Genomic DNA, 13122 nt, shown 5'->3' with positions numbered 1-13122 from the left:
TTCTTCCTAATTGCCAGTCTAGTCATGTATATTGACTTAGTCTTAAGTAATTTATAATTTAATAGCTATAAAAGATACGTAAATTACTTTAGATTTTCTACATAACTTATATGAATAGTCAGTTTTATGATTTCCTGCCCAGTTCTTAACCTTGCTAGGATTTCCAGTACAGTGATGAGTAGATGGGAGTAATAGTGGCATCTTTGTCTTAGTGTCTAAAGTTTCATAAATGAACGAAATTTCTTTATTCTGAGCTTGGTATATAGATGTTCTTGTCATGAATAGACAATTTTATCAAGAGTTCTTGCATTTATCGAAATTTTTTTTAAATTAGCATAATTTAACTTTTAAATGATACTTTCTGTATTCCTAAAATAAATCCAGAGTGGCTGTGATGTGTTAGCTGTTTCCTACATCACTCTATTTGGTATCACACTAGATACTGGTTAAGAATTTTAGCATCCTTGTTTCTGAGAGACCGGGCTCTTAACTTTTCTTCTTGCAGCTTTAAATGTAATGACGTCCTCAATAAAGAAACTGAAGTATCCCCTCTTCTTGTCCTTTAAAAGAGCTTGTATTAGATGATTGATATTGGTTGTGGGTTTTTTCCGTAAGTGATTAAAGAATACTTCAGTTGTAAGAGGAACAGAGAGCTGTGATTTCCAAACTCATGGCTAGCATTTACAGCCAACTTGATGCTAGAAGGTGGAACATTCCAGACTCCACCAACTGATATCTTTACTGGAGGACCATTGGGAAGTAGGGGTGGAGCTAGGGTTTTGACAGTTGAACTGCTGGGGCTCTGACAGTTGAACAGCTGGGAGCTTTGGCAGTTGAACTACTGGGGCTTTGGCAGTTGAACTGTTAGGGGCTTTGGCAGTTGAACTGCTGGTACTTTGGTGCAGGTGAGGATGGGTGTCCTTGGAGAAGCCACCATCTTGCCACATGCAGCTTCATCTTGGACCTGTCTCTGCTCAGTGGATGACACCTGGGGCAGGTAGATAGCATCTGGCCATGTGCCAGCCTGTAAATTCCCTCTCAACTCTCCCTTTTCCCCTGTGTGAATAAAGCCTGTTATTGTTCTTTCTCACCATGTGTCTGCTTTTGGGTCATGTCCTGTGTTCTTAAAGCTTGTGGGTTATGACCCATAACCCAGTCAACCCCAGTCTCCTGGGTTTGCTCCATTTTGTTCCAGGTATAGGGCCATGGAGTTTTTTTGTACATAAATATTTAATTGTAGGTGTGTTTTCTTTAGAGGGATTCGGTGTTCTTACAATGTTAGACTTACAATGTTAGGTGTGTTTTCAAAGGACTTTCTCCATTTCACTTGAAGTTTAAATGTATTTGGGGTAAAGTCACTCAAAACTAATAGTAATCACTTAAATGTCTAGGATCTTTTTCCAATATTGTGTTTTTCTTTTTATTTATATTTCAGAGGCTAACTGATTTTTATTAATTGCTTTTGAAGAAGCAATTTGTTGAGTCTCTCTTTTTGTATGTGTTTTAATTTCACTGTCTGAATTTCTTTTCCTTGGATATTAACCGATTGTGAGTCTCATTTGGAGTGCTGAATGCAGAGATTGTTTTCGAGCCTTCTTTTTAAATAAATCTATTTAATGCTCTCTGTTACCCCACAGTCTTACGTAAACATGGGATTGGTAACTTGTAATGGATTGCATTGGGTGATCCTGAATTCACAGGCTGCAGCCCTAACCTCTGGTAGAGCCCTAACCTTAAGTGGGGGAAGAGATGTCCTTCCTGTCTCTCTCTCAGCTTGAAAGTAAAGTGCATTCTTCTTATTGCTCCATTATTTGGCAGTTGTCTAGTTATCTTTTTTCCTATACTTTCTAGATTAATTCCTCTGTGAATCAATCTGAATTATTTAACTCTTTGGAATGTGCTTATGGCTTGGCCACATGGTCAGTATTGGTAAAGCTTCCATGTATATTTGGGAAGAAAGTGTACCCTGCAGTTGTTGGGAGTGCTGTTAATATATGTTAAATCAGATTGGTTTGGTTTTGTTTAAATCTTTCTCCTGTGTTTATTATGGTTATGAATCTGTCCAGTTTTAGATGTGTGAGGATACCTTTGGTGAATGTAAATGATTTCAGCGTTTTTGGATGGCAGTTTGACACTCTTGATGACATTAATTTTGTCTTTTGACACATTGACTTTATATCAAGGAATTTCCAGAAACATTTTACACAAATGCAAAAGCATACAGGAATGCTTAGTAGTAGGGTAGTTTGCAAGAGCACAAACTAAAATGGTGAAATCTATTAAATTAATAAATCATTGGGTTGGTTAAATAGTGATAAATCCATAAAGTCAAATGTGTTGCTCACGCCGAGGTAGGTGTATGTGTAGTGAGGTCATATCTCCTAGATGAGGTAATAAAAGTACAGGAAGAAAAAGTCGTGATGACCAGGCAGACTGGATGGTGTGTTTGTAGGATTCCATCTGCTTTGAAAAATGAGGTTTTATTTATGTGTTAGTGGTTTCTTATGTAGAGGAATTTGGCAAAAGACAAGGTAATGATTCTGGGAGTTTGACCCTGGGATTGGACAGTGAGGGCTTTTTTTCACTTATGTTTGAATGTTTTTTATAATTAGCAGAAGTTATGAAGAATAAAGACCTAGTTAAAATAAGCAAAAGCAGAAAATAATTGCTGCTTAAATGTGACAAATAAAATACTAATTGAATTGTGTAGAATGAATCCTCTTAAACATTCCAGAAATCTTACTGATATTTGCCATTTTTATGGTTGCTTCCTCCTTGAATTTTCCTCTTGCCCACATTAAAGGTGAGATTTTGGGGCCTCCCCATTGGCGCAGCGGTTGAGCGCTGGGTTGCGAAGCTGCCCACGGCCTCTGCAGCGCCGGTTCGATCCCCGGCTGCTCCCCAGCCCCCAGAGGAGGGTCCCACATGGCGCGCAGACCTCTCCTGCCGCACGCAGTGTACTTCAGTCCTTCTGCCTGCTCTGCTCCCTGCTCTGGCTCTGGTGAATTCTCTCACCCTCCCGCACTTCTGACTGTACCCAGTGCTTGTATAAACAAAACAAACAAACAAATAAATAAATAAAACATGCCTCTATTTAAAAAAAAAGGTGAGATTTTGTCTAGTCTGAGTTCCCAGGATTTACGATTGACATAGACAGTTTTGGTGTCTAGTTTTCTTAGCTTTTCTATCCACACAGAACAGCTTTTTATTTAAACAGAAAATCTTTCTTTCCTACAGATTCCTGATATCCAGAACAACTGACTGTTAATACACTGCTACTAATTCCTCTTGACCATGAGTTGGAATATAAAACCAGGACAAGCTACCTTGCGACCCGCATATCGTAAGAAACAGTCGTCATCTTTTTTGGAGCAAGCTTTAAGACCCACACTGAACACAACACCTCAGAGTTCTTTAAACTATCCTGGAAGTAACCAAGATGCTTGTATGTTTCTCAGTAATTCAAATCCAGTTTCACAGCCACAGGTCAATATCAGAAATTATAAAACTCAACAGATGCCTCTTTCTAATATGCATAGTGAGGCAGTTATGACCTCACAAACTTCAGTGGAAAGAATAACATATACAAATGTTAAAGGACACAAACAACTCGATCACAACTTCCAAATGTCTCCTGGACTTCCACAAAATGTCTGGTTAAACTCATCATCGAGGAATTCTATGCTTTCTCACACAGGCACTGCTGTAACCCATCAAACTAGCTTTGGAACCAGTACCCCCAGTTTGCATGCACTGCCAAATCAGTACGTCACCTCTGACACCTATTCTGTGCAACTTCAAATGGTCCCTTCTAACTCTGTAAGAGTTCCTGTAACTTATCAAGGAATTCCAAGACTTAACCCGTCTTTATTGCCCCAGGGTGATTGGGCCCAGCAGCATGCAGCCAGTGGATTGACTTACCCAGAACACAGGCCACTTCCACAGCAGTACACTTATTCATCACGAAGCTGTTTGCAAGATCCTGCTCATCAAAAACAAAACTCTGTGTCATCGACATCATTGCAAGTTAAAAATAGTCATCCTCCAAATTCTGCACTGACTTATGAGCCAAAGCCCATAGCACCTGCACCATCATACCCATATGCAGCTACTCAAGCTAACAAAAGACCCCCTCCTCCTTACGAATGCAGTTTCCCAAGACAGCCTTTGCAAAGTCCTCAGCCTGTGGTTAAACACTCTACCATGGACATGCCTCAGAGCCAGGAAACACACTCACCTGAACTGAGGAAAGACTTTGGTAGGGGCTTTCAACAGCAGTGGCAAAACTTTAATGAAAATGTCAGCACGCTTGGAAATTTTTGTGACTTGGAAGTGCGTGCCAACGTCAGCCAGCCTTACGGCGAACCCGTTGGATCTTCTGTGCCTGGTGCCCAGAGTCTCACTCAAAACAATCAAGAGAAAAGAATGGATTCTTGTAGCCTACCTTCAACTCAAGTGCTGGACACAAGTGCCACAAAAGAAAAACTAGTTAGGGATATTAAAACATTAGTAGAAATAAAAAAGAAGTTTTCAGAACTTGCAAGGAAAATTAAAATTAATAAAGACCTTCTGATGGCAGCAGGTTGTATTAAAACAACTAATCCCCCTTACAGTGACTCAGCTCAACATTCTGAGTTAACTCTTAAAAAAACTGCCAAAAGTCAGTCTGCACCACAGGTAACTCAAGTCACAGCAGAGATGGTACAGGATAAGCCACCAACTGTGATGGAATCTGCAGAACAAAACAATAGAGCACACCATACTTCGAATTCCAACACCAGTTGTAAAAAGTTTAACCGAGTTTTTCTCAATCCTCTCTGTATGGAAAAATTGCTAGTGCCAGGCCACTTTCAGGACTTGCAAGGTCTGATTTCCTTAAAGACAGCAACTGTTCCAGTCACCCCTGAAACATCAAGCAACAGCCAATTTTCACCAGGAAACTCTGTCAATACTGAGCAAAATGCACCAAAAAATTTTGAAGCCACTTTTCTTCCTCATTCTACTCTTTGTCCATCCTTTGAGGAATCTGTTGAAAAATATCGAAGTAAACATCCTCTAATACTCAGTTTACTTGAAGCTGGAAATAATACAACTCAGCAGAAATTAGTAAATGATGATTATAAAATACTTCAGGATACTAACCTACATAGTACTGAAATAACTCCAAATACCCAAGTCACTGGTAACCAACTGAATTTAAAAACCATGGAAACTCCAGGTCCTTGTAGTGTAAATGCTAAGATTTCAGACAACCTTTCTCTTGAGCATAAATCCTCAGCAACCGGAATGTCTTCTCAAAGTGAAGGTCAGTGTCCCATGGAATTGCTAGCAACATGTCTTTCTCTATGGAAAAAGCAGCCTTCAGAGCCCACAGAAGAGAAACAGCATTGTGACTCAAGGGCACAGAGAACAGCCACTGGAATGTCAAAGGCTGTAGAAATCTGTGATAAGAGTCCAATGCCAGTTGCGGGAAATACTGAGACTAAGATGGTGAATAGCTTGCAAGAAACAACATTGTCGACAGCAGTACAGAACTATGAGTCATCAAGTGTAACTGTGACAAAGGGCACAGAGCTTCAGATTGCTGTAGTGTCACCCTTAATTCTGTCAGATGTCAAAACATTGCCTGTCAAAGAAATGGCACCTGGGGCTTTACCTGAAGCAGTGTATCCTGTTATTAAGGAAGGCAGTGTTTGTAGCTTACAAAATAAGTTGGCAGAAGATAGGCAAGATACTGCTACTTTGAACGTTAATGACCAAGTAGCAAGTACTATACCAAGCTCCAAAATTTTCCCAGTGATTCAGAACGAAAAGCAAATGGAATCAGCAAATGTTACTTCAGAAGATATACCTAATCCAGATCAGTGGAAGTACATAAAAGCAGAACCAGACAGCCACTATCAGGTGACTAGTGCACTCCCCTCCCTCGGGTCAAGAGGTTGGGATGTCTTACAGATAGACAGCATCTGTTCTCTCGTAGAAGGCGACATATCTTACAATTCCCAAATTGCGAAGATATTCAGCATGCCCCCTTTGCAAAAGGTTGAGCCACAGAAACCCCTACCTAGTCACCAAGTAGTTAATGGTAGACAACAGAAAGAACAACTAGATGACATCATAGAGAAAAAAGACTTTGGTTTTCAAAAGGGCAATTTTGAACAGGGCACAGGTGTTTCACATGAAATAACAGATGAGTCCAAGTCACCCCATCCTCCTGAATCATCCTCTTTAAAACATGTTGAAACAAACAGTGGAATTCTAGAGCAAGGCAGTTTAGGCCACATCACTAGTGAGGACACTGGTGGCCATGCGTGTCCCTCAGCTATTCCTCAGCAGGGTGGTCACCCTCAGGAGACGGACATGCCCTGCGACAACACTGCCCAGGATCCAGTGGGCAGCGGGATTCTCGATGAGAGCACCTCTGTCTCATACCTGCATGACCAGCTGTCGGAACTTTTAAAAGAGTTTCCTTTTGGTATTGAAGCTAGGAATACATGTGAGGATTCTGTGCCCCAAGTGAAAAAGGATGAAGTCTCCAAAGATCAAGCTTGTGAGAAAATTGCTTGTGACTCCAAAGACTCAGCAGACCAAATACAAATTACACTTTTAAGTTCAGAGCAAATGAGAGAACTATTTCCCGAACAGGACGATCAGCCTCATGAGGCAAAAAAAGTCACAGAATCTCAAAAAGAGGTGCCTGCCCCCAAAGAAGGAAGCCAGACTGTCCCACAAGCCCATAGTGGGGATGGAGACAATTCTGATTGTGTAATAGTGGATCTTGAGAAAGATGACGTCCGCTGCTGTGCACTGGGGTGGCTCTCGGGGGTTTACAAAGGAATTCCTGGATGCCAGTGTCATTCCATAAAGGACGAAACTTCAGCTAGAGAAAAAGAGAAAACTTGGTGTTCTTTGGAGACAAAGGACGGTAAACCAGGAGACAGAACCTCTGATCAAGCTATCCCTGTTGAAGCTAATGATCCTCCAGATAACAATCAGAGGATTTCTCTTTCTTTTCCAGACAGGAAAAACAGTCTGTCTGAAATAGAACAGGGCAAGACTATTAAACAGAAATCTAAAACAAAGCATAATGACTCAGTAAGGACAGAACAAGAGTTATCAGGCCAGTTGAAAAGTGATAGAAAAAAAGACTCCTCAAAAAGACACAAAAGAAGTGGAAAATTACAGTTTCATGAGATCACCTTCCACTCCAGTAATAAAGTGACAAAACCTTCTCAGGAGAAACTACAGAAGAAACACATGACACCAAACTCGCACCTAGTACAAGCAAAGGGGGTGGGTTTGACAAATAAAAATAAAGAGCCACACAGGAAGACAACAGGTTCTCTGGCACAGCAAGTGTCACCAGAGGACAGGACATTGAAGGTGAAAGCTGGTGGCTCCAGCCAAAAACGGGAAAAAAGGAAGTTAGATGAGGATAGTGTACTTGATTCAGTGATAAAAAAGAAGAAATATGAACATGAGCAGAGTAAAAATGTGACAGATGGCACAGTGAAATGTCATCCTTTGCCCATCTCCAGCGAGAGAGCCAGCGTTAAAGAGAAGACAGTTTCGAAAGTTAAGACTTCAAGCTCTACGGAGAGTTCTTCTAAAATGAGTAGGCTTGTAACAGCAGAATGTATCCAAAGGCAAAAGCATAAAGAAGCAATGGGTGTGAAAGTATCAAAGAAAAAGTATGTGAAAAGTAGGTCTCGTGATTATCAAATCATGAGGTCCAGTAAGCTCGCTTTGCGAGTAGGGAGCTGTGGGAAGTCGAGCATGAGGCACAGCAGCAGCGGCGGTGGGCAGACCTCTAAAGAAGTGTCAAATGTTTGCACCAGCCTTAGCAAAAACCTCAAAATCCACCATTCTGAGGAATCTAAAACACACATTTCAAAAAGTATTAAAGGAGCAGTTGGTGGGAAGCCGTCTGATAAAATGTGGAAAGATAAAACCAAAGTAGACAAAAGCGCCAGCTGCGTGAATAGTGAAGGTGCTTTAGGCCAGATGTCTTCCCATGCAAAGGATCAACGGAAGCGGTACCTGAACAGAGTCGCTTTTAAGTGCACCGAAAGGGAAAGCATCTGTCTCACAAAATTGGACAGTTCACCCAGGAAACTTGGGAGAGATAAAGAGAGACCAGAAAGTAAACCTAAGAGCTTTTTGCCTGGGAAAGAGACCTCGGATAGTCGCAGCATGCTGGAGTTTAAGCTGTGCCCGGACAGCATGATGAAGAATGCGAGCTCTGCAGAAGACCAGAAAGACCTGAAACCTTGTCCCAGGAAGGAGCAGGCGCCCTTGCAAGGTGCAGTATGGGTGTTTTAATGGTGTCCCTGGTGCCTCTTGGGTGGCACCGCAGCCATTTGGGTAGCTGGGAACCATGTGACTGCATCTCGCACACTAAGGTGACATTGTACCAAGAAGCCCACACTGGAGGAAAGAATTGGTGCTGAGTTAGAGAAAGTTTCACGTATATGTGAACGGCCTGCTGTTCTATTCCCATAATTTTGAAGCCCCGTGGTATATGGGAAATTTGGGTCTGAATATAAGGAGATATGTAACTGGTTAGTGAAACCTTTTTATACTTAGGGAAATGGTTTGGCTTGTTAAATCTGTTACCACGAGGTTCTGGTGGTGACCTAGTCTGCTCATGATGTGGGACAGCTGGCCAGTGTAGAGTCCCTGAGCCCAGATGGCAAACATGGTGGTCAGTTAGTTGAGGGAATGAGTGTAGTGCAGGAAGGAGAGGGGATGGATAGCTAAGTATCTGTGCCCTAAGGAAACACGGATTGTGGCTTTGCATATTAGCCATTATGCTAAGAAGCCCAGAAAACTAAAGAAATTGAATGGGAAATACCGCTCCTGTGCTTTCCGTTTCATCTGTTGGGGTACCTGAACCTGCAGTACCACATGGGCAAATATAAACAGCATTAAAATGTTTGTAAAGTCTTGGTGAATTCTCTTGGTCCTTTTTTTTTTTTTTTTTTTTTTGTATTTTTTTTAAAATTTTACTTATGCAAGCACTGGGTACAGTCAGAAGCGCGGGAGGGTGAGAGAATTCACCAGAGCCAGAGCGGGGAGCAGAGCAGGCAGAAGGACCGAAGTACACCGCTGAGGGGAGCAGCGGGCGGCAGGAGAGGTCCGTGCGCCAGCAGGACCCCCCTCCGGTGGCCGGGGAGTAGCAGGGGATTGAATCGGCGCCGCAGAGGCTGCGGGCGGCTTCACAACCCAGCGCTCAACCGCTGCGCCACATAGGAGGCCCTCCTCTGGTCCTTAGCTGGATTCTTCAAATCTGATCTGAAGTGTAGAGGCGTGTGGGTAACAACGAGGTGATAAAGGTGGGGGGCATCTCCATCTCAGCCCCTAGCACCCCCATAAATTATGTTCCACCCAAATGGGGGAAACAACTAATTGCATAGTGAAGGGAATCCTTAAATATAGCTTATTTTTCAAATTGTGTGCTATTCAGGCGCTTCAAAGCGTTTTTCCAGCCCCTTTTAGTTATGTGTGAATAGTGCTAATGTTTTCTAAGGTTTATCTTAGGCTGATAGGATTTTCCTTCATAATAGTACTAAAGAAATGTGTAGCAATATCTAGAGATCTGAAAATGAATATTTACATAGTTTCAGGAATAAAAAGTACAAAAGAAGACTGGTTAAAATGTGTAACTGAGGAGAAAAGGATGCCGGAAGCCACCGAAGACTTAGGTAAAACCATCTATTTAAGTTTTTATCTTACTCATGTGGCGCTCTGTCATAAGCTTTGTTCTGTTCTGAACCAAGGTGAAGTCCAGGTTAACCCTTGTATGTTTTTTAATGATTTGGTGTTTGTGTCTGAGTGCTGGGCTTCCCATCTCCTCAGTCACGCTGTGGAGGGGAAGCACGGGTCTATTTCTTTTCAAAAAATATCACAGTGGAGTAGTTTAGGGAGTCACGTGGCTTTTGTTTGTCGGTCTAGACAGCATGCACTAGACTTTGCAGGTGATAAGGACTCTTAATCTCTCAGCCCTGGAATTGAGGTGAGATGTGGCCACACACTAACGAATGAATGTGGACTGTGTTTTAAGGGCGCTTGGCTGAGACTGGCTACAGGCTAGGCTTGACCTACAAGCCACACTCGGTGCCAACCCCGACTTTGGGTGATTTGTAGGTTAATTCATGTTATTATCAAAACAGAGTAGAGAAGCATGTTCCCACCTTATCAGTGAGTATTGAGATTATTGAAAAAAGTGACTTGACTGGAGGATGAATAGGTTCTTGAACCTAGTCCCCTCTCTTCAAAGTTCACTGGAAGTTGAATTATTTTAATGATGAGAGGCAGGTGTTTCGAGTAAATTGCTTCTTGTAGGTGTGGGATTTGGGCTGAGAGTCCAACTAGAAAATCTAGAGCTTTCAGTATCTGATTTAATTCATGGAATGAATGTATTTTGCTTTGAGGCCTAGAGTTTTAACCTTAGTTTTGGTTGCATGAACCTGCAAAGTCGAGGGTTTACAGTTGGTGTGGAAATGAAGAGGAGCTTATTTTTAAAAGAGGAAGTATGACAAGAGTTGAGGGCTTTAGACATGCACATAAGCGGGTGGGAAGAAGCTGACTCTTGTGCTCTGAAGGTGCAGGTAGGAGAAAATTTAGGTTGAATGAAAGGAAGAGGAAATGCACTCTAAATCAGTGGGGAATGAGTTAGAGATTTAAAGATAGAAAAACCACTTCTGATGTTGACACAGGAAGGCAAAAAAAGAGGTGAGATGGGCCTGGAGATTGGTCCTCACAACAGGAGAGAGACCGATCACTTCGTGAAGGCGTTGAGATATGTTTGGAGTCTGGAGCTGAACATACTCAGAAGACCCTTCACAGCTAGAGGCTCAGAGGTAGCCAGAGCAGCAGCAGAAACAAAACCAGGGCAGAGAGCGCAATGAGACCCCAGTGGGGGAAAGAAGAGCACAGAAGCAGGCTGTGGAATCTGTTCTCAGTCGGTTTAGGTAGAAGAGGATGGAAAGCAGCAGAGAGACAGCCCTACCCCAGTCGTCAGCAGTGTTGAGGATGGAGAAGAACTGAGGTGGCCCAGGCAGGAAATGGTGAAACCACACTGCCACCTGGGTGGGAGTGGCTAGAGGAGGCATGAGGTGTGGGTGTTCTGAACAATTGCTGAGGTAGTGGCGCATCTAGAAACCGGAGCAAGAAAGCTGGACCTAGCAAAGGCGGAGAGTGAGGAGATTGCAACAGCCAGTGCCTAAGGAAGCCCCCTTAGCATGCCCAGCGACCAGCATGCTAAAAGCACCCACCTGCTCACTGGAATGCTGCAGCTGCTGTCTCTCTACTGCTGGTTCAGAGAAATACTACGAAACTCACATTGGTGAGTTTGCAGTGGTTGGAGGTTTTGTTGAGAGTAGATGCAGGAGGAGCAGATCAGCCCTGGGCAGTGAAGACAAGGACAAGAGTAGAAAACAGGCACCAGAGCAGGACATCCCAAGGGTGTGGGCATAGTTCTAGAGGGAAAGCCCTAGGTGGTGGGCAGGCAGCACCAAGACCTGGTATCTGTTCCAGAGAAGAAGGCATGTTCCCTCATTTTGGTTGATTGTGTGTTGATTGGTCATTCTGTCAAACACTGAAGTCAGTGTTTCTGTCTCCTTAGACAAGAATGTTTTTAGGGTTAACTTTTGCTCTGTTTACTCCAGAGAAGGACGCATGTGTCCCGCTCATTTTGCCTGATGATGTATTGGTCGCTCGCCAGAAGGGTAATAAAGTCAATAACATTTCTGTTTCCTTAGACAATAATATTTTGACTAATTCAAGACTCTCCAAAAGAAGCTTCAGTGCAGATGGCTTTGACACAGGACAAAATCCAGTAAAGGATTCAAAAGCAATGTTTCAAACCTACAAAAAGATGTACATGGAGAAGAGAAGCAGAAGCCTTGGTAGCAGTCCCTTAAAATAATTTTGAGACTTTAGTTCATCTGCTCATTCTGGAATCGCCCCCAGAAAATTTCTGGCATTTTCCCCTTCAGACTACTTACCTGGGAACACTAAAGAGTTTGGCTACCACTTGGGTTGTGTATATCATTGAAATTATTTAATTATGATGTCGTGAGAATCTTATTTGTGAGTAGAAAATGTAAGACATGAATGCTATTTGTCAGAGACACTGTAAGGTGTTGAATTTCATCATGACTGACGCAGTTTGTCATCATTTAAAGGGAATTTTTTATCTTAAGTCTTATTTTGAAATGTTAACTGTATCCTGAGGGAGCCTCTCTTTGGGATAAAGGCCATTTATTTTAGCCGGGACTGTAAATGTATTTTTATTTCTAAAAGTTATCAGCAAAACTTATTTTTCAAAATGCTCACTGTGAATGTCAAAGAATATTCTTAAGTATTTTGTACATGTAAACTTTTTGTCAGAAGTCTTGTTTTATACTTGCTATGCTGAACACAATTTTGGGATAATGTTTAAGCATTACTTTTCATACTTGAAATAAACATTTATTTTTTACAAAAAAGTATGAAATCATACTGGTGTGATTTGTGCTTGATTTCCTACCCTTACAACACTGACACTATTTAGGAAGCTATTTTTCAAAGAAGAAATGTTAGGCTGTTACAAGTGAACAAGTTACTGTTACAAGTAACTTGTCTGTTACAAGTGCAACATTTTCAGGTTGCATTCAGGAGAACAAATACCTTACTAGGGTTTAGGAAATTGTAGGAAAGCACAGAAGATAAGATATAATCCTTAAAATGTGTCATTCCTCTTGTTTTAAGAGCTACGTGCCTGTTTAATGGATGTAGTTTAAATTTTGCTATTGTGAATATCAACATAGACTGAGCTGTACATGTCAAAGTCTGTATGATGGTAACTCCTGTGTTTTGTGACATCACAAGTAAAATGCATTCTGAAGAATTCAGAAGATGGCTTCTCAAAAAATGTGGCCTCTCCTTCTGTGGGAAAAGTAGCTCTGCTCGTCTGGAGTGTTGGGATGATTTCATGTCAGGATTCAGTGATCAGTGAGGTCATAAGCACCAAAGCAGTAGTCTAGGCAGAGTCCAGACTCTCAGTCCTCGTGACACCAGTCATGGAGGTCTTCATTACAGGAAACTCTTACAATTAAACATGAACTTGAATGTTTTTGA

The 13122-nt window shown here is 41.9% G+C and overlaps 1 protein-coding gene across 6 annotated transcripts in view; it reads left to right on the top strand.

The window, feature by feature from the left end:
* Positions 1 to 12510, top strand: part of RESF1 (retroelement silencing factor 1) — a 30481-nt gene extending 17971 nt beyond the window's left edge. For 5 of the 6 annotated variants that reach the window (XM_037514065.2, XM_054696271.1, XM_037514066.2 and 2 more), the window contains 3 exons: positions 3238 to 8302; positions 9621 to 9704; positions 11763 to 12510. In XM_037514065.2, the coding sequence (XP_037369962.2) occupies positions 3295 to 8302; positions 9621 to 9704; positions 11763 to 11929 (5259 nt within the window). In that variant the 5' untranslated portion in view covers positions 3238 to 3294 and the 3' untranslated portion in view covers positions 11930 to 12510. Of the gene's footprint in view, positions 1 to 393; positions 998 to 3237; positions 8303 to 9620; positions 9705 to 11762 lie in introns of those variants that run through there. The other variant, XM_037514067.2, reaches the window with a different exon arrangement.
* The last annotated feature ends 612 nt before the right edge of the window (positions 12511 to 13122 follow it).

Source organism: Talpa occidentalis, unplaced genomic scaffold (assembly GCF_014898055.3).
Source record: "Talpa occidentalis isolate TD23 unplaced genomic scaffold, MPIMG_talOcc4v2.1 talOcc4.16, whole genome shotgun sequence".
Lineage (NCBI taxonomy): Eukaryota > Metazoa > Chordata > Mammalia > Eulipotyphla > Talpidae > Talpa > Talpa occidentalis.
Note: the sequence above shows the minus strand (reverse complement) of the source record. Positions and strands in the feature narration are given on the sequence as shown.